Genomic DNA, 21,383 nt, shown 5'->3' on the forward strand with positions numbered 1-21,383 from the left:
TAGACAACAAAAAAGGGAGGCGACTTCGTGGACTCAGAATCCTTTTGATTATATGAGAATTCGGCCCAGGGGAGAAGGTCGACCCAATCGTCTTGGCGAGCTGAAACAAAATGCCGAATATAAGGCTCAAGAATTTGATTAACCCTCTCCACCTGACCGTTGGACTGAGGGTGGTAAGCTGAGGAGAAGTCCAGATTTATGTCTAGACGGTTACAAAGGGCTCACCAGAACAAGAAGTACTTCGCCAGATGTGGGGCAGAAGGAAGACCTGGTAGAGGAATAAAATGAGCTATCTTGGAACACCGATCTACAAAGACCCAGATTACAGTGTTATTATGAGATGGTGGCAAATCGGTCATGAAATCCATGGCGATATGGGACCAGGGAGTCTCCAGAATGGGTAAAGGCTGTAAGAGTCCTGCAGGTCTCTGTTCAGGAGTTTTGTCACAGGCACAAGTTTCACAGGAACGAACAATATCAGGAATATCGCATTCAAGATGGGGCCACCAGTAGTGCCGGGAGATTACAAGTAGAGTCTTGCGTATACCAGGATGACCTGCTGTCAAGGAAGAATGACCCCATTTCAGTACCTTGCGTCTCAATCTGGCAGGCACAAAGGATTTTCCGGGAGGAACTTGCTGAATTTCAGCAGGAGCGGCAGGAATCAAATGGTCAGGAGGAATAATATGCCTAGGCGTTGAGTCCAAACCAATGACGTCAGAGGACCTGGGGAGAGCATCTGCCCTGATGTTCTTATCTGCCAGACAGAAGTGGATGAAGGAGTTGAACCTAGAAAAGAACAGTGACCAACTTGCCTGGCAGGGGTTCAAACGCTGAGCAGACTGAAGGTATAGAAGATTCATATGGTCGGAGTAGGTGTTGACCAGATGAGAAGAACCCTCAAATAAATGTCGTCATTCCGCCAAAGCTAGCTTGATAGCGAGGAGTTCCCAATCTCCAATGGACTAATTCCTCTCAGCAGGAGAGAAGGTCTTGGATAAGAACCCACAAGTTACAGTCTTTCCCTTGGCATTTTTCTGAGTAAGAACGGCACCCGCTCCAATAGATGAGGCATCACCCTCCAAAGCAAAGGGCCTCTCCGGATCTGGTCTTGTAAACACAGGAGCAGAGGCAAACGCAGACTTTAAATGGGAGAAGGCCTCTTCAGCCTCTTGAGGCCACGTCTTAGGATTAGAAGTCTTCTTAGTGAGAACCACGATAGGAGCAAACAAGGACGAAAAATGTGGGATAAATTGACGATAATAGTTAGCGAATGCCAGAAAGCGTTAAATAGCATGTAGGCCCGAAGGAGGAGGCCAATCCAATACTGCTGACAACTTATCTGGATCCATCTGCAGGCCTCGATGAGAGACAATGTAGCCAAGAAATGGGAGACTAGACTTCTCAAACAGGCATTTCTCCAATTTGGCGTAGAGATGATTCTTCTGTAGTCGGGAGCATTGCAGAGACCAAAAGGCATTACGAGATACTCAAAATGTCTATCACGAGTACTGAAGGCCGTTTTCCATCTCCCTTGCGGATACGAATGAGGTTATACCCTCCACATAAGTAAAACTTGGAGAAAACCTTGGCACCACGTAGACGGTCAAATAGTTCTGAGATAAGAGGCAGTGGGTAACAGTTCTTGACCGTGATTTTGTTAAGTCCCCTGTAGTCAATGCATGGACGGTGTGAGCCATCCTTTTTTTCCCTGGATATACTCAGCCATAGCTTTGGTCTCAGGAACCGATAGAGGGTATATCCTTCCACGAGGAGGAATGGTACCAGGCAGAAGATCTATAGGGCAGTCATAAGGACAATGTGGAGGCAGAAAATCAGCCTGTTTCTTGCAGAATACGTCAGAGAAATCTTGGTAAGGTGGCGGCAGGCCAGGTAAAGGAGGAGGACGAGAAACAACTTTAGGCTGAACTGGTTGGAGGCAATCCAGTTGCGGAGAATGGCTCTTCTACTGTCTGTACAAAGAATAAATCATATAATAAACACATGCAATGGGTGCAAAAGTGTATATACCCTATAAACAAGTGCAAATTGTTATGTACTGTAGAGATTCTTTACCACTGGTTTAGCTGTGGCAATTTCATGAAAATGTGAAAATAGTTGTCCCTTACCACCCCAATGAATGCAGACGTGACATTAGTATCTGAAAACATCCTCTAAAATTACAGATGCAGCCAAGTTTGTCTTTTTATACAGCTCATCATGATATCAGGGCATGGTAGGGCTGTATTCACACCTTGTGGCTAATTAGCTGAAATTACTGTGCGATTTGCATAATTTTGGTTAACACAGCTTAAATTATGTTATCTCAATGAGTTATTACAAGGCATAAAATAAACAATTTAATGACTTATTTAGCTTTGCAATATCTGCTTCCATCTTCTTGTTTACTGAAATGTCAACCATCCTGCTTCTGCTGTCATGTATTGCAATAATTATTTTAAATATCTATAATCATTAACTCTTCAGCCTGTGATTGTGACCCGGATGGCTCCCTGGATGGGGGACTCTGTGATGGTCAGGATGACCCAACTTCAGGGCTTATTGCTGGACAGTGCCGCTGTAAAGACTATGTTGAAGGACCCAGATGTGATAGATGCAAGTCAGGATTTTATGGGCTCAGCGCAGACATCATCCAAGGATGTAAAAGTAAGAATCCTGAAAAAATGAATAAGCTATTGTTTTAAAGACTTAAATGCTGATAAGGATAACAAATGTGATGGGCTTCATGTGTCTTTTTGGGAGGACTAGGTCAGGAAAATAAGACTACATGGAAAAATATAAATCTTACAATACATTGAAAGGTTACAGACAAATGACCAATCTCAATAATTACGAAGTGGACAAATGAGTAATGGTCACACAATACTACTATACAGTGTTCAAACAATTCTGGCATACTACCACCAGTGTTTGAATAATAAAATAATTAAGTGCCTACCTTTCAACAATAAAATAACATCTTCATACAGTGTTTAAATAATACCATCACACAGTGCACAAATAATAGCATAATACATTTCTGAATTAATATTACCATTGAGTTGTAAAATAATACAATCACATATTGCCTAAATGCCACAATAGAGAGCTTAAAAAATATACTACTACTAAATAATACCATCATACAATGCCCATATAATACCACCATGCAGTAGTCAAGTAATACCACCAAACAGGAGATCCAAATTCTAAGGAGAGTTGCATTTGCTGCTAGATGGTGGAGGCCTCAGAGCATTTGTTCCTTTGTCTTCTCTGTTATCCAGCACTGCATACATACTTGTATAGTCATATCACTTTCATAATGTACCTTAAACTATGGCCAGTTAGATGATAAGATGGTGGTCACAATGCATTTTATTCAATACACATTTTTATGATTGGGATACAAGAAAGTTGTAATCAGATGGGTTTCTTTTTTCTCAGGGTGCCAATGTGATCCCAGGGGCACGATCTCTGATGGTTCTCATTGTGACCCCATTAGTGGAGACTGCTTCTGCAAGCGCTTTGTAACTGGACGAAGCTGTAACCAGTGCCTGGTAAGTATGATGAAACCAGTCCTAAATAGAAGACCAAATTCAGGTTTGAAGTCAATGTGTAGCAAAGTGAGGTTACTATTGAGAGGTCTTCCTTTTTGAGAGAAGACAATCACAGACCAAGCTCTGTACATGTATGAAAAAATGTAGATGCCAAGTTCTCAAAGTAGAGGTTAACAATATAGACCAACTTACCTCCCACCATAATTGGTTGCCAAGAAGATTGTCATTTCTGTGACCAGCCACAGCACTCCATCATGGCACGCCACCAAGTATTAAAACCCATTGCCCAGGTGATATGCAAAGTAAAGGCAACATATATACAGCATTAACAGACATTGCCTGACCTGTCGTGATGTACCTTTATTATTTTGTTTTATTGTTTTTATCAAGTTTTCAATAAAGGAGCTATTGAAACTTATATACTCCTTGCATCCTAATATTTTTTGGTTGGAAGCGCTGCTGCAGTAATTTTCTACATGTTTATTTCATATACACATATGAGCAGCCTTTCTGAAAATCATATACAGTGGTCCTTCAACATACGATGGTAATTCGTTCCAAACGACCCATCGTTTGTCGAACCCATCGTATGTTGAGGGATTCGTGCAATGTAAAGTATAGAAAGTTATACTCACCTGTCCCCGCCGCTCCAGACTGCGTCCTCACTGCTCCCGATGCTGTCCCAGGGGTTCCCGATGCTGTCCCACTGCTCCGTCGTCTTCTTCGGGATCCTCTGGCTTCTTCCGCATCTTCTCCAGTGTCCGGGCCTCACTTTCTGGTGACGTTATTACGTCGCGGCGCCAGGACGGCGTGTGCAGCGACGTAATAACGACACCGGAAAGCGAGGCCCGGACCCCGGAGAAGATGCAGAAAATGCACCTGCCCTGGATGCTTAAACTGCTATCCGACAGCAGCTTAAGCATTTTGCGCTGTCGGATAGCAGTTAATGCGATGGCCCCAACATATAAAAGCATCGTATGTCGATGCTGACATCGACATGCGATGGCCTCTGAGAGGCCATCGTATGTCGATTTGATCATATGTCGGGGCCATCGCATGTCGGGGGGTTACTGTAGTTCAGGCAACTATTTACAAAATATACATACATTAATTACAAAATAATTTTCACCCCCTTATAAATGATAGGGCTTTCCTGTACAGAGTAAAGTCTTTGGAAATAATCTACTCTAATCTGATGAAAACCCATATTCTTCAATGTAACCCTTCTATCTCTGCATATAGAACTAACTGTGATTCGTAGGTTGAATATTGGGAGTGGAGTTGCTGAATTTCTTTATCTGTTTATTTTGAAGACGGATGGCGGAGTGCTGTTCTGGGATATAATAAATTGTTAGGATCCATTCCGTACATACAAACACCTTACGAGCTGCCACAGGAAATAACATTTCCCAATGTGTAAGGCTTATATCCTTCAATGCATTCCACACAGCAGCTGCCGGTAACTGTATCCCCTATGAGAAGGAAAATCTATGGGAATGTGCTGATTGAGTCCACCCCATCCACACTTGTCATCTCTGCTCAGGGACAAGGATACGGTGTAATAAGGCAGGTCTGTGATAGCATAAACTATTGGAAATTATATATTAAATGTAATTTCCACAAAAATAAAATTAATTTAAAAAAATGATATACATTTGTAGCTAATATTATGTAAAATAAAAAATTCTATTCAGTTGTTTCTCAATTTTATCTGTTTTTGAGAAAGCTTGGACATGACAAATATGGCCACCATTGCATCTCCCACAGCAGTTTGAACACAACTTTTAGGCTGCATAACTAGGCATATTTACCAATCAGGAGGAAAAGCTGGGACACTAGCTAAGTCAATGGGAAATTGAAAACCCTAAATTCTAAAAATTTCCACTAGTGTTTAGGACATAGCACCCAATGTCAAAAATCTAATTTGAAGGGCCATCTTGTGGCTGGGTCATAACACTTCATGACTCAAGCTTGCCCTTCTCCTTTTCTATGTGAAAAAGGTGGTAGCTTCTCCCCTTCTCTTTATAAGGAAGTAGCATGACAACATCTAGGATGGACCCCATTGAAAAGTACATGGGTCCCATAGCAGCTGCAGGTATTGCCTCTAGAATTTGTTCTTCATCTTTTGTGAATCTCAAGGAACTGGACTGGTGATTGTTTTGAAGGTCAAGTGGAGGAATAATAAGACACAATCTAGACAAGCTAGGTTGATGACCCTTGAATTTTATGTTATAAATGTTGATTTGATCTGCTTTGTATCTTTGATTTTACCAGCCAGAATATTGGGCTCTTAGTCATGATCTTCATGGATGTCGTGCCTGTGACTGTGACATCGGTGGCGCATGGGATAATCAGTAAGTCTGAATGAACTAAGTCATAAATACCAAATCACAGGGCATTTAGACTGCTCTATTCTGCTCCCAAACAGCATGAAAATTGTCCTGTTTATGCAAATTTGCATATATTCCGTAAATTTTTTACCACATTGGAGGACTTTACCAGTTGCAATAAGATAGTTGGAAATGTCTTAACATTTCTGCTCCATCATTATTATTCTATCGATGGAGCTTTTATTAGTTCACTATATGTTTGTATTATTTGAGCATGTGTGGGGATGGATAGCCCTGATGCTGGACTATGGACTAATGATAGGAGGTAGCTATTACAGAAGTTGGTCTAAAATTCTGTCTCGAGTATAATTCCTAACTTGAAAATCACGAATTAAGCTACGTCCCCAATATTTCAGGATAAAAATGTTCATTCTAAAATATTGGGACCCAGAATTCCACAGTGGAAAATATTATCCTACGGACTGGTGCATGCAACACTTGACTTTGCAATCCTACAGGTGATCAATGGTGTTGTGTTCACTGGGGCCACTGTATATAGCAACTTATTTGCAAGGGGAATGGCATCATCTTTTTCTGCTTTGACAAATTAGCTTGAATCTTAAAGGGGTACTCTGCTGCTCAGCGTTTGGAACAAACTGTTCCAAACGCTGGAGCTGGTGCCGGGAGCTCATGATGTCATAGCCCTGCCCCCTCATGATGTCACACCCTGCCCCTTCAATGCAAGTCTATAGGAGGGGGCGTGACCCCCTAACATAGACTTGTATTGAGGGGGCGGGGTGTGACGTCATGAGGGATGGGGCTATGACATCACTAGTTCCCGACGCCGCCTCCAGCGTTCGGAACAGTTTGTTCCAAACGCTGAGCAGTGGAGTACACTTTTAAGCTGTGTTGCTCCTATTTTAAGCTAGGAGGGTATTTCCACAGTTCTAGTAAAACTCCACTTTTTTGGTGGAGGTCATGGATTGAACTTCACATCTATAAACAATTTATAGGCTCTTAACTATATTATTAACATTTCCAACACACACAAACTTTAGGGAATCTCCACTTTTTTTTTTTAGTAGTTTAAGACAAACTCCTAGGAGAGCTATATAACAGACCTTTTTGTTAATGTGAAATCTCTTTCTAGTAGCTTATCTCCATGCCAGGTTATGAGCGATTGAAACAGTGGGCAGAATTTTAGTCCCGACAACACTTGCGCTCCTGTGATTTGGCAAAGTAATGTTATGATAGGGACTCCTACAAAATAATAAGCAGCTGAATCATTTTGCAACCACAGTTAAAAAAAAAAATTGAGGCACTGACAGGTTGGTATGAGGCTGGATGATGATAAGACCGAGTTGCCAGAGAAAAAGGGCATTAGGTTTTGTCATGGAAATAGAAGCACAGAAGCTTTTTTCATTGGAATCTGTAACTTGGCATACAAATAAAATACACAAAGTGCTCTTAATTTTAAGAGCACTGGTAGCTCCCAGTGGAAGTTAACAGAGTTAGACAAAATATCTACAGTCCTCCATTTGCTGCAGCCTACAGCAACAATACTGTATTATGTAGTTACCTTACTGCTGATAACTTCCTAAATTATAGAGTTTATAACCTGTTCTGACCTTTTCATTAGCTGTGCAGCAGAGACGGGCCAGTGCCGCTGCCGAAACAACATGGTGGGCAGGCAGTGCAACTTGGTCAAATCCGGTCATTATCGAATTGACTTGGACCACTACACCTATGAGGCTGAAGCTGCTCTGCTGCGTCAGGTAATAAAACCCTAAAGACTTTAGAATTTATATTTAGGATATGTATATATATATATATATATATATATATATTTAGAATTTAGATTCTACCCCATTGTCTGCTATTAAAATGTTATCCAAGAGTGAGTTGCAACCTGTGGCTTCAGATACTGCCTTTTATTGGGAGTTGTAGTTTTCAACTGGAGAACCACAGATTGGAAACCACCGTTCTTTATGGTACCTCTGTTCCCTCTTTCTTTCATAGGGGTGCTCAGTATCTGAGCGTGAGCATCCAGTGGGTCGTCCTGCTACATGGACTGGTCCAGGATTTGCTCTGGTTCCTGAGGGTGGAGTTCTGGAGTTCCAGATCAGCAATATTCCATACTCTATGGAGTATGAGGCAATTATCCGGTATGAGCCAAAGGTAATATATTCCAATATATACAGATGTTATTGATAAATACATTCAGTTTACATAAAGACTCCATATTAATAGTACTGAAAGTTTTTCCTTACGACTTCTGCTATTTCCCTGGCATGCTCGATCACCTTCTGAGCCAAATCCTGACTGATAAAAATCCATTCTTGGCAAATCAGGGCTTGAAGTTTATCACAATTTCTGTGATTTTGTTTGTCCACCTTCTTTCATAGATTCACAGGTGCTTCATCATGCTGGAAAAAACACTGTTATTTGCTAGAGTGCCTATGGATCATTGGGATAATGTCATGTCCTGCGCTCCGGCTGCCTGCACCGGCCGCGAGAGCATTATGCCTTTGTCCCCGGCTGCCGGCGGGGCTGGGATTCGCTTCGCGGGACACGCCCGCATGCGAATCCCAGCAAGATCCGGCCATGGATCCCGCTGGGGTTCCTCTGCCTGATAGTTCAGATCTCGCTTCCATCGTGGCGCTCCAGTCACAGCAGTTGGCCCAACAGGCACAGAAGTTGAACCAGTTATCCGCCATGTTGAACCAGTTATCCGCCATGATGCAGCAGTTTCTAACTGCTCAGCAGAAACCGCCACAACCACAGCCTCCTCCTGCTCCACTGGCATCTCCCGCTCCTGCAGTCGTCTCCGGATCAAGACTCCGCCTTTCTCTTCCCGAGAAATATGAGGGGGATCTCAAGTCCTGTCATGGTTTTGTGACTCAGGGCTCCATGCACATTGAACTAATGGCAGATCAGTTCCCTACAGAACAAGCAAAGGTGACCTTCATCCTCAGTCTTTTAACTGGAAGGTCTTTGGCCTGGGCAACTCCGCTTTGGGATCACAGTGATGCTCTCACTACCAATCTCCAGGCGTTCCTGACAGAATTTCGGGGTGTCTTCGAAGAACCTGCTCAAGCTTCCTCCGCTGAGACGGCATTGCTGAGTATTACTCAGGGCAATTCCTCTGTGGGCGAGTATGCCATCCGGTTTCGTACCCTGGCATCGGAGTTAGCATGGAATGATGAAGCTCTATGCGCCACCTTCAAGAGAGGATTATCAAGTCAAATCAAGGATGTCCTCGCTGCCCGGGAATTGCCATCTAATCTGAATGAGCTTATACAGTTGGCATCACGGATTGATATCCGTGTCTCACAGTGACGTGAGGAACTACGGCAAGAAAGGGAGTCTACACGACCTCGGCGCTTTCCCCGTCTGGCACCTGTCTTCCAGCAGCCACCGCAACCTTCTACATTGCCTCTCGCCGTGGAGGCTATGCAGGTGGATCGGTCTCGCCTGACCCTGCAGGGAAGGACTCTCCGATGAACCGAGAATCTATGCCTATACTGCGCCAGTGCGGATCAATTCCTAAAAGATTGTCCTCTGCGTCCTCACTCATAGAGAAACGCTCACACATAGGGTTTGTGGGAGAGGCCTCCCTAGGTGGGAATATCACCTCTCCATGCTTAAATATGACGGTTCAGCTTTTGCTACCTTTCAAAGAGATCATCTCCGTTATTGCCTTTTTGAAATTTCATTGATGCTTCCCTAGTACATAGGCATCGTCTGCCGGTGTCCCGCCTGTTAAAGCCTCTGTACATCTCTACAGTGAATGGTGAAAGACTGGACTGTACTGTGCTATATTGCACAGAACCATTGTCTATGCAGGTCGGAGTCTCACATAGGTAGAACTTGTCCTTCTATGTTCTCCCTCATTGTACTTCTCCTCTCTTGCTTGGCCTACCGTGGTTGCAACTCCATGCTCCGCAGCTGGATTGGAAAACTGGAGAAGTTCTTTGACTTACTGCCTGGCACCACACCTCCCAGGGGCAGAATCTACCCTTTGTCTGTTCCTGAAACTCAGGCCATGTCTAATTACATCCAGGAGAACCTTCAGAAAAGATTTATCAGAAAGTCCTCTTCTCCTGCTGGAGCCGGTTTCTTCTTCGTGGAAAAAAAGGATGGGTCTCTACGACCTTGCATCGACTACCGAGGTCTGAATAAAATTACAGTAAAGAACCGCTACCCACTTCCTTTAATCTCTGAGTTGTTTGATCATCTGTGAGGTGACAAAATCTTCTCTAAATTGGATCTTCGTGGGGCCTATAATTTGATTCGTATACGAGAAGGGGACGAATGGAAGACCGCATTTAATACTCGTGATGGTCATTTTGAGTATCTAGTGATGCCATTCGGACTCTGCAACGCTCCAGCAGTCTTCCAGGAGTTTGTCAATGACATTTTTTGTGATCTCCTATACTCCTGTGTTGTTGTTTATTTGGATGACATACTCATCTACTCGCTCTATATCCAGTCGCATCACTCTCACCTCCACCAAGTGTTACAGCGTCTCTGTGAAAATCATCTCTACGCTAAACTAGAGAAATGTACTTTTGAATAAAACAGCCTTCCATTTCTGGGGTATATTATTACCAGTCAAGGCCTTCAAATGGATCCCAACAAGCTGTCCGCAGTACTGGACTTGAAAGCAATTCAGCGCTTCCTCGGCCTTGCCAATTACTATCGGCAATTCATTCCTCACTACTCTACTCTAGTAGCCCCCCATCGTCTCGCTTACCAAGAAGACTGCTAATCCAAGAGTTTGGACTCCTGAGGCTGAAGAAGCTTTCAGTTAAAGTCTGCCTTCGCTTTGGCTCCTGTTCTATCTAGACCCGATCCTAGCAAGCCATTCATCTTGGAAGTGGATGCTTCGCCAGTTGGAGCAGGTGCAGTGTTGATGCAGAAGTCTTCTAAGGGGAGAACTTTAACCTGCAGATGTTTTTTCCAAAACCTTCTCCCCTGCGGAGAGAAATTATACCATCGGAGATCGCAAGCTCTTGGCCATTAAGTTGGCATTAGAAGAATGGTGTAACCTCTTGGATGGCCCTGTACATCCGCTTACTATCTATTCCGACCACAAGAACCTGCAGTCTGCCCATCATCTCAATGCCCGACAGGCTCGTTGGTTTCTGTTTTTCTCCAGATTTAACTTCTTAATCCACTTCTGTCCTGAGGGCAAGAATCTTTGTGCTGATGCTCCAGATCCTCCAGGGCTCTGGTGAAGACCAGCAGCACCTTAGACTCCACTCCCCGATACGGTCCGAGTCATCTGCCACACAGGTAGAGGATCCAGATCCAGCTCCGTTACAGATAAGTTTCTCTTGGAGGAAATGTAGATACCAGCAAGTGCCAGAACCTTCTCCTAAAGAGAACTTAGCTATGAGATTGGTTCAACACCTGGCCAGAGCTTGCTCAGAAATGGCAGCAGTGCATCTGCATGCACAAGGAGGCAAAGGCTTTTGGATGCTGGTTTGGAGTCAAGAAGAACGGCAAAGAAGCCACTCCTCTCCAAGAAAAACCTCAAGGACAGACTGACATTCTGCAGGAAGTATGGGTATTGGACTGCAGAGGACTGGGGTAAAATTATTTTTTATGACATCTGGAAGAATTGTCCGGAGAGTAGAAGGTGAGTGCTACCTGTGTCATGCCAACAGTAGAGCATCCTGAAATCATCTGTGGGGGGACTTTTCATCCAAGGGAGCGAGCTTACTTCTTCCAAAAATTCAGGAGCAAATTGGTGATGATCAATGCTTTTACCAGCACGATGGAGAACCGTGGCACAAGGAAACAGTGATAACTAAGTGGCTAGATGAACAAAACATTGAAATTTTGGATTCATTGACAGGAAACTCCCCAGATCTCAACCCCACTGAGCATCTGTGGTCAATACTTAAAGTGGTACTCCGCTGCCCAGCGTTTGGAACAAACTGTTCCGAACGTTGGAGCCGGCGTCGGGAGCTCGTGACAGTTTGTTCCAAATGCTGAGCAGCAGAGTACCCCTTTAAAAAGGCAGTGGACAAACAAAGACACAGAAATTATTGCAAACTATAAGCACTGATTAAGCAAGGTTGTCATCAGTCAGGATGTGGCCCAGAAACTGGTATCCAGCATGCCAGGGTGAACTGTGGAAGAAATAAAAAAGAAGGGACAATGATTCAAGTATTAAGTATTTGCATATATTTGAAACATCTGACTAAAATATCTAAAATCACTGAAACAGAAAATTTTGTGGGAAACTAAATTTATGTCAGTGTCAAAAAAATAATGTAAGATTCCAACCACTCCCGACTGCAACACCTTCTGGATTCATTACTACAGCCTATATATGGTCAGTTTGCCTATGTGGTCAGTTTGCCATGGAAGGGTTCTCATTGTTTGTTCCTTTTTTGTTTTTTGGGCAGTTTCCTGAGAGATGGCAACAGGTAAAGATATCCATTATTAGACCAGGCCCTATTGCATCCAGCAGTCCCTGTGGCAACACCATTCCTTCTGATGACTTGATGACTACTTCTCTTCCCACTACTTCCAGGTGAGTAGCAATGGTTGAGGTGATACCCCACTGGAATGTTGTTGGTGCAAGAAGTATTTTTTTTCACACAGTTAGGTACATTACTCTTGGTGGTTATTGTCACTTTAGGTGGTATATATCAGTAATAGTTACAGTTTTTAGTAGAGATACACAGCTTGACGACTCTGATCACATTGTTAAAGGGAACATGTCAGAATTTTTTTACCCCCTGGCAACCCCTTTTACAGCCGAAGATTAGCGTCTCCACCATGTCTTCATGTGCTGGCTGGATGCTGGCATAGTTAAAGGGATACTCCGGCGCTTAGACATCTTATCCCCTATCCAAACGATAGGGGATAAAATGCCTGATCCCGGGGGTCCCGCCGCTGGGGACCCCCGTGATCTTGCACACAGCACCCCAGTTAAAATCAGTCCCCAGAGCATGTTCACTCCGGGTCTGATTACTGGTGACCACGGGGCAGGCGGTGTGTGACATCATGCCTCCGCTCCCGTGTGACGTCACGCTCTGCCCCTCAATGCAAACCTAAGGGAGGAGGCATTTTAAAATTCTCCTGAGCTGTATGGAAATCACAAGCAAGTAGCCCCAGGGGCAATGTGGCACTCCGAACTAGTCCCCGTGCCCCAAGCTGTGCCTGTGTCTCTGATCCAGCCTACTGAGGCATGATTATGTGTGAGTGACAGCTCAGGCATGGGTGCACAATGTCCCTCGGCGTACTGTGATGTTCAGCGGCACTGAAGAGACATGAAGAGGATATGAGAATTTGCCCTTGCCTGGGCTGTCACTCACGCATAACCACACCTTAGTAGGCATGATGAGAGGTCTCTCTTCCACCAAGAACATCTCATCACTAAGGCCACATTCACATCACAATTAGTGCCTCTGATGCACAGATACGCTTTCTGAAACTCAAATCAGCTGCAATCGTATCTGTGCACGCACAAGCACGGGAGAGGCACAGACTCATTTACTCCCATGACAGGCACGGACTCATTTACTCCCATGACAGGCACGGACATACCACTATGGGCAGACCGCGAATTTCAGTGAAAATCAGATGCGCTAGAAAAATTACCCGACCGTAGTCACGTGCCGGCTATAGGAGTCAATGTGTCCATACATGTCCGTGCACAGATACGATTGCAGCCAATTTAACCTTTACAAATCATATGATTTCATCAGAGGCACTAATCGTGATGTGAAAGCAGCCTTACTTAAAGACTTTGCCTTGCATTTCTTGAACCTATACACAAAGACCTGCAGTTTCTTGGTCTGACTACATAAGTTCTTTATACACTGCATACACTCCTCCTTAGGCCCTTTCTTTGGTAACCTCGTCATGCTTGCAACCTACTTTGTTCTCAGCAGAGTACTTCTGCCTCTCATAAGAACTGTGAATTTATGGAACAGTCTACCTCAGGAACTGGTAACAGCAGGAACAGTTAAGGGCTTTAAAACAGGGTTAGATACATTCCTAGAACAAAATGTGTAAAATAATGCAAATGCAGAAATATAAAATCTGCTCACCTTCATCCACCCATACCGCTTCCATCCACCTCCTTGGTTGATCTTCATGGACATGTGTCTGTTTTCAACCGTACTATGTAACTATGTAGTCTCAGCCACAACCTAACTTCTGGATTCACATCTCATAGTCCGTGGTACTATAGCAGCAGCTAGTGGCAGTAGCCAATACTACAGGCATATATTGAATACATAGGATTACTTAAAAACAGAGTCAAAAGGAGAATTTTAAACATTTCAATTGACATACACATGTATAAACATTGTATCGACAACTCTGCACGGACATACCACTAGTCTTTTAAATTAAGGGAGAACATAGATAGTTAGCCCCTCGCCTTACAGAATTTATGAGTTGTGCAGATAGACATAGTTGCAACCTAAAGGTAAAAGTATCATATAAAAGTCACATAATGACAAATGTTGGCATTATACCACCAACAACAAAAAGGATTCAAATATAAGGCTGGGTTTACACTACGGAATATCGTGCACTGCAGAGCCTGATATCTACTGTCACCATTGACAACAATGCATTTGTGAAAAAACAATGGAAGGCTGTTGCACGGGAATTCTGTTGTGTGAACCATGCCTTTATAAAACTGATATAATTTAAGTACATTAGGGTGTACTGTAGCTATGGATGTTATTATATATAAATGTCCGTATGACATCACTAAGAGCACAGGTAGGAAGTTTAATCATGGCAATATGAGTAGTGCAGCTGGAGATTTGAGGATTTCTTCTTAAAAACACTCCTTTTGATTTTTTTTTCTTTCAGACATGCTATTTTGCCTAAGCCAATTTGCCTGGAACATGGGGTCAGTTACACCATTCGCCTCGAATTCACCAGATACAGCTCTCGGGAGAGGGTTCAAGGAGCCAATATACTGATAGATTCCGTGAGTATCATTGGAGGTATACAGAAAATATATACCATAAAGACAGACCATATGGCATCTTTAGGGCTCCCGTGAAGCTCTTACTGGTCTTGCCGCCTGTGAATGACTTGAATATGTGCAGAACTCCCCTCCTAAGAGGAACTGCCTTGTTAGCAAGCATGTGGATGGAAAAGAAATGAAGGGGTGTCGTGAGTGGCACTTTCTAGCACCAGAAAAGGGGTCTATTTTGATCTTTGCTATGGGGTTCTTTTTCTTCTGTATACACTACTGAGTGAGGCAGCCTTTTTCATTATGATCTTTTGTTCCAGTTGGTTCTCGTTCCACTCTATTCATCTCTGGAGATGTTTATCGGGGGAGACCCGACATCCATTCATCGCAAGGATGCTTTTGAGCGTTTCCGTTGCCATGGCAACAGTGGCAATGTCCTTAAGTCTCCAACCAGTGAGGTCTGCTCCAAACTGATCACCAGCATGTCGGCCATTCTCCATGATGGTGCCCTGGGTGAGTTAAAAGCCAAGACAGACAAGATGCTTATAACTGGTGTATTAGATAGGGTTTAGGTTTATCCCAAGCAAGTACACATCCAAGTCACCTCTAGTTGCTAAAAAATCCTGTTCATTTGCTTCTTAGTTATCTGATTTGGAAAAGCCTTATATAGCTGCCAGTACAGATTTCTAAGAAGTTTTTACCCAGCTTTACTAGCGCCCCAAACACCAAATCTGCATATTTATAATATGGGAATATGTGGAGAAGGTTAGCTTAAAGTTATCCCAAATATGAGATGTGAATGTGGCCTATGTCTCCAGTATAAGTTCGGCATACAGGAAAAAGGATATTGTGACTTTTACCACAGTGTACCCTGTGGTGGGCCCACTGACTTTGGTGGACTGAACATAGTCTACTAGTGACTACTCTTTTGAGTACTACAAAAAAAGTATACATTTAGGAAACAGACTTACTGTAGTTACTGGTAGACCATGTTGGCCCATTGAAGTCATAGGACCACCATTGTTCACTGGGGCCTTAGATGTTAGAAAAAGCAAGTTTTTTTTCTTTTCATTTGTTAAGCATGTTTGTGATTGACTCCTTCTTAAGACAGAATTCCTTAGGAAAGGAAAACAATAATAATAATGCCCTAATTTGCTAGCTGCACGACTGAAAAATACTTCTAAAGATATTGTCTACTGGATTAGAATAACATGGCTGCTGCCTTCCATAAACAGTGCCACACCTGTCCTTAGGTTGTGTGTGGTATTGCAGTTCTTCTCTTTACATGCCATCGGAGTTGAGCTGCTGTTTTTAGAAGACAGTAGCCATGTGCTTCTAGTCTTTTGCAGATCCCTTATGGAATAATCTTTATTGCCTTCACTAGCGTGCAACTGTGACCCTCAAGGATCGTTGAGTACAGAATGTGACCCCAACGGTGGCCAGTGTCGGTGTAAGCCCAATGTAATTGGACGTCGCTGTGATCGATGTGCTCCTGGGACTTACGGATTTGGACCAGGCGGCTGCAAAAGTAAATAACCTTTGCTGAATGAAGGAATAGCAATATTCTGTTACGTATCAGTACTGAATGTTATATTATATCTATAATATGTTGCAGGCTGTGACTGTAATCTGGAGGGCTCCAGTCATAACTTCTGTGATCAGTATAATGGACAGTGCCCTTGTCGGACTGGTGCCTATGGACCAAAGTGCGATCGATGCCAACCAGGCCACTGGGGCTTCCCTAACTGCAGGAAATGTCAATGTAATGGCCATTCAGAAGAGTGTGACCAGAGGACGGGAGCTTGTCTGAACTGTCGGGATAGCACTGCAGGAGATAGATGCGAGAGGTGACTTCATTTTACTGTTTTCAGAGATTTGTAACTAATGTCCTGGGACTGTTGAGGAGCTTTTTCCTGTGCTCACTGTCTCCCCTACTGAATAAGTGGAGTGGGGGAAGAAAAGCAACAAGTGATTAGAGCTAATTTCCCTTATGAATCAAGCCTTTCTTTCAATGCTGAGAGTCTCAGACTGTGTAGGTACAAGACAAATAACAAAAAAATGGGACGATACCAAGTTCTGCCCAGAATTGTTATTTTAATTGGGAAAACCAAAGTATTTTCTTAACCATATATATTAGGGATAAAAAATTGTAGAAAAGGTATCTTTGTGATCTTTTGTGTCAATTTCCCTACAGATGTGCTGCTGGATTCTTTGGCAATCCTGTGCTAGGATCTGGGGATCACTGCAGACCATGCCCTTGCCCTGAGGGTCCCAATAGTGGGAGACACTTTGCAGTATCCTGTCATCAAGAACCTCGATCACGACAGGTCATCTGTAACTGTAACCAAGGCTATACAGGTGAGTCTTCCCATCCAGGAAATAACTGGCAGGTTCCAGGTAGACTGGGGATGACTAGAAAAGACGATAGAGAGAGGTGACGTAATTAAGCTCAGTAAGTAATACCAGTGCTATGAATAGGATACAACATAGTTCGCCTTGGAAACTTATACACAGATAAGATGAAATATATCTTTCAGATATTGTTGTGGTGGCCCAGTATGGGAGGTGTTACCCCATGCTCCTGCTGTCCTGTCAGGCTGCCTCCTTCAGTGTCCCCAAGGCTCCGTGCACTTGTTTCCCCATTGTTAATATGTTTTACCATATAAGGTGTTATAAAATGTAATGTTTCTTTAAGAGTTATATCATGTGATATGTCATGTGATTGTTACCTAGGAGGTACCAGTGACCAGGTGATCCCATGAGTGACTTATGGGCTCCCTGCTAGTCTCCCCCATATAAGCCCTGGGTGGAGCTTCTCTCTCTTGGAGCTCTTAGCTCTTGCTTCCTGCTGAGGTCCAGTGCAGTGGTGCCTAGTGTGTGTGTGTCCAGAGTGTTGGAGACCTCAAAGTCAAGTCCTGCAGCCACCATCAATTCAAGTAAGCTAAAGTCACAGCTTTATGAGTCAAGTCAAGTCAGTCCCTGTCATCTGTCAAGTCAGCATGGTCTGCATTCAATTGTCCAGTCCTACTACAAGTCCCAGCAAGCCTCTGCGTCACTGGTCACCTCCTTGGGCCCAGGCTGAACTGTAGAGACTTTACCAACCGTCTACCCTCAGTAAAGCTACCGTTGTCTGTAACTTGGCGTCGGAGTCTTTATTGCCTCCGTGCCTAGCCCAGGATCCAGCAGTATACCTTCAGGTGGTTTTAGGCTAAACCATGCCCTGGCATCACGAATGCAAGGGGTAAATGCCATCTGCCCCTAGGCTAACAACATCTGCCCTCATCATACCCCGCTACCACATTGTCCTCATAACAACTACATTCATAGTGCATGTAATATATAGATAAGTCTCCCCTGTGTAGCTGACTTTAAGTATTACATAGAGAGAAGAGATGGAGGACAGCACTGGATCCCTTTCCGCTGTGTTCGTGGTCACCTAGACTGCCAATCCGGGTATCCATACAAAAAAAGCGAAGGCCACAGCACCAGCCTGGAAGCTCCGGTTCATGTAGAAAAGAGCTAAGCTTTATTGGTTACATACAGTGACGTTTTGGCTCTATATGAGCCTTTATGAAGCATGCTTGATGAAGGCTCACATGGGACCCGAAACGTTGCTGTATGTAACCAACAAAAGCTTAGCTCTTTTCTACACTGGAGCTTCCAGACTGGTGCTGTAGCCTTCACTTTTCTTTTTAAAGTATTACATATTCCCCTCTTAGATCCCTCCTGACAGCTCATATCCCTTTTCCCCCCACCAAGATCTGTCTTCCTTGTTTCTTTGAATGTTCTTCAGAGGAACATTTATCATTGTCTTAAGAGCTGTTTTTGTGTGTAGATTTGTCTCACATTTGGTGCAGCAGTGCAACTCAGGCTATTTTTTTGAGCCTTTCTAGTTTACACTTTTTTTTTTTTAAAGTATGTACAGACCAGCTGTTAAGGTTAGCCTTAGGCTAGGTTTCCACTTGTTTTTTTTTCTGGCAGTTTTTGGAAAACTGCCACTGCAGTTTTTGAGCCAAAGTCAGAAGTGGATCCATAAGGGATGAGAAGTATAAGTCCTTCCATTATATTTCCCATTCCTTTTGAATACACTTCTGGCTTTGGCTCAAAAACTGCAGTGGCAGATATCCAAAAACTGCCAGAAAAAAAACCAAGTGGAAACTTAGCCTCATGCAGTGGTACTGAAATTATCAACTCAGACTTTTTTGTGAAAAGGTGCAAAAAAAGGTGCAAAACCACCGAAAAGTCTCTAAACTAAATCAGTCCAGACTTAGCTTAGCTTTTTGGTAAATGTGAAGAGTGAAATTTCAGAAAATGTGACCTTCACACAATTTATCAAATGCCCTGCTTCTATTTAATACATTTGGTTCTTCTACACATTACCAGCACACAAAAAAGGTGTAGATAAATGCTTCACTTACACCTATAATGATGAATGCCCCCAATGTTCTGCTGAATATATTACTTTTACCCTATCAAAAGGGATCAGGATTGCAGTGATATAGTAACTGATACTGATGCATTGTGCAGATACTATAGTGTGTCCTAAGATATTCAGCATTACACAGTCCAACCCTGCCTCTTAGTTGTAAGGGATGACAGGGAGAAACCTTTTAATTTTGCTTAGGGCATAATTTTTTAATTTTTATTTTATTTAATAAATCTTACCCTAGGATGGTGTGAGAACTACACCACAATGCTCTGCTCTACTTTTCTAAGAAAAAACAAACATTTACCTTACATAAATGTTTGTGTGGTCTATGTAGGACTTGTTCATACTGACAACATCTGAGCAGATTTTGATTCACATTTCAAAATCAGATCAGTGAGTTTTCAAATACTGTGTCAGATTTTTTTTTAATCAGTAAAGTCACTTTTATGAACATTTTTGTACAGATGCTTGAATTGAAATCTTTAAAAATTCACATGGCAGATTCTGTGCAGATTGTGAGGTGGATTTGAGCTGTGGATTTTGCCAGTGTGAACAGCCTCTTAATGAACAACATCTAAGACATCAGACAATGTGGGGTCTTCATGCTTCTAATACATAACTCCAATACAGTGCCTACCCATCAGCCATAACATTAAAGAGGTACTACGGTGAAAAATCAACTGGTGCCAGAAAGTTAAACAGATTTTTAAATTACTTCTATTAAAAAATCTTAATCCTTCCAGTACTTATCAGCTGCCGAATACTACAGAGGAAGTTCCTTTCTTTTAGAATTTTTTTTTCTGTCTGACCTCAGTGCTCCCTGCTGACACCTCTGTCCATATCAGGAACTGTCCAGAGCAGGATAGGTTTGCTATGGAGATTTGCTCCTTCTCTGGACAGTTCCTGACATGGACAGAGGTGTCAGCAGAGAGCACTGTGATCAGACAGAAAATAGATTTAAAAAGAAAAGAACTTCCTGTGGAGCATATACAGCAAGTACTGGAAGGATTAAGATTTTTAAATAGAAGTAATTTACAAATCTGTTTAACTTTCTTGCACCAGTTGATTAAAAAAAATGTTTTTCACCAAAGTACCCCTTTAAAACTACTGGCACTATAGTGAAAAACATTGGTTACTTCCTGACAATGGCCCCAGTCAAGGTGTGAGATGTATTAGGAGTAGGTGAACAGTCAATTCATGAAGTTGAATTGTTAAAAACAGAAAAAACTGAGCCAGATAAGGATCTGAAAGACTCTGACAACGACTATATTGTGATGCTAGACAACTGGGTGACAGCTTCTCCAAAATGGCAGGACTAGTGAGGTGTTCCTGGTGTGCAGAGGTTAGTACCTACCAAATGTGACAACCAAGGAAGGACAACCAGTGAATTGGTGGCAGAAGATGTCCTCATGCCAAATACTACAGAAGAACTATAGAAGATGTGAAATCTATGCCTTGATGGATCAAAGCTGTCACCAAGAGGCAACATTTACAAAATTAGGCAGGTGGTTGAAATGTTATGGCTGACTTATTTGTAGTTTGGTACAAGGTTTCTTCTATTAATCCCAGTTAAAGGGTACCTCTCATCAAAAAAACTTTTGATATATTATAGATTAATGTATGCAGAATAACTTTACAATTGCATGTTATTAAAAAATATGCTTCTTTCTATTTAATTTTCCACTTTGAAGAAATGACCACTAGGGGTCTCCCTACCAGTCCTGGCAGCAAGCATTTCAGACTCATGCTGGAGTCCTAAACACTACGAGCTGCCAGTCTGCTTTGTTCACAAAGGAGAACACTCAGAGCTGCCAGCCTGCTTTGTTTACAGCCTGTTTGGCTGTGAACAAAGCAGGCTGGCAGCTCTGAGTGTTTAGGACTCCAGCATGAGTCAGAAATGCTTGCTGACAGGACTGATTGGGAAAAATACAATAGAAAGAAGCATATTTTTCATTAACATGCTATTGGAAAGTTATTCAACATTCATTAATCTAAAATATATCAAAAGTTTATTTGATGAGAGGTACCCTTTAACTAATGCCCCATTTCGTGTGTTCTGTGGGATTTACCATCTGTGAATATACTGTGCAGTATTTTGTTTTTTATCA

General features: G+C 42.8%; 1 protein-coding gene and 1 long non-coding RNA gene across 6 annotated transcripts in view; one reads left to right on the plus strand and one right to left on the minus strand.

Moving 5' to 3' along the window:
- Nucleotides 1-21,383, plus strand: part of LOC130275991 (laminin subunit beta-2-like) — a 112,118-nt gene that overhangs the window by 74,215 nt on the left and 16,520 nt on the right. For all 4 annotated transcript variants that reach the window (XR_008844976.1, XM_056524766.1, XM_056524768.1 and 1 more), the window contains exons 11-21: nucleotides 2,488-2,667; nucleotides 3,445-3,557; nucleotides 5,832-5,911; nucleotides 7,527-7,662; nucleotides 7,907-8,065; nucleotides 12,307-12,434; nucleotides 14,738-14,858; nucleotides 15,167-15,359; nucleotides 16,231-16,374; nucleotides 16,462-16,693; nucleotides 17,041-17,204. Coding sequence is in view for 3 of the 4 variants with exons in the window: in XM_056524766.1 (XP_056380741.1) it covers nucleotides 2,488-2,667; nucleotides 3,445-3,557; nucleotides 5,832-5,911; nucleotides 7,527-7,662; nucleotides 7,907-8,065; nucleotides 12,307-12,434; nucleotides 14,738-14,858; nucleotides 15,167-15,359; nucleotides 16,231-16,374; nucleotides 16,462-16,693; nucleotides 17,041-17,204 (1,650 nt within the window). In the remaining variant the exon portion in view is untranslated. The remainder of the gene's footprint in view (nucleotides 1-2,487; nucleotides 2,668-3,444; nucleotides 3,558-5,831; nucleotides 5,912-7,526; nucleotides 7,663-7,906; nucleotides 8,066-12,306; nucleotides 12,435-14,737; nucleotides 14,859-15,166; nucleotides 15,360-16,230; nucleotides 16,375-16,461; nucleotides 16,694-17,040; nucleotides 17,205-21,383) is intronic.
- Nucleotides 17,126-21,383, minus strand: part of LOC130275995 (uncharacterized) — a 58,689-nt gene continuing 54,431 nt past the window's right edge. For both annotated transcript variants that reach the window (XR_008844978.1, XR_008844979.1), the window contains exon 3: nucleotides 17,126-17,258. This is a non-coding gene — a long non-coding RNA (uncharacterized LOC130275995). The remainder of the gene's footprint in view (nucleotides 17,259-21,383) is intronic.

This window comes from Hyla sarda, chromosome 6 (genome assembly GCF_029499605.1).
Source record: "Hyla sarda isolate aHylSar1 chromosome 6, aHylSar1.hap1, whole genome shotgun sequence".
NCBI lineage: Eukaryota > Metazoa > Chordata > Amphibia > Anura > Hylidae > Hyla > Hyla sarda.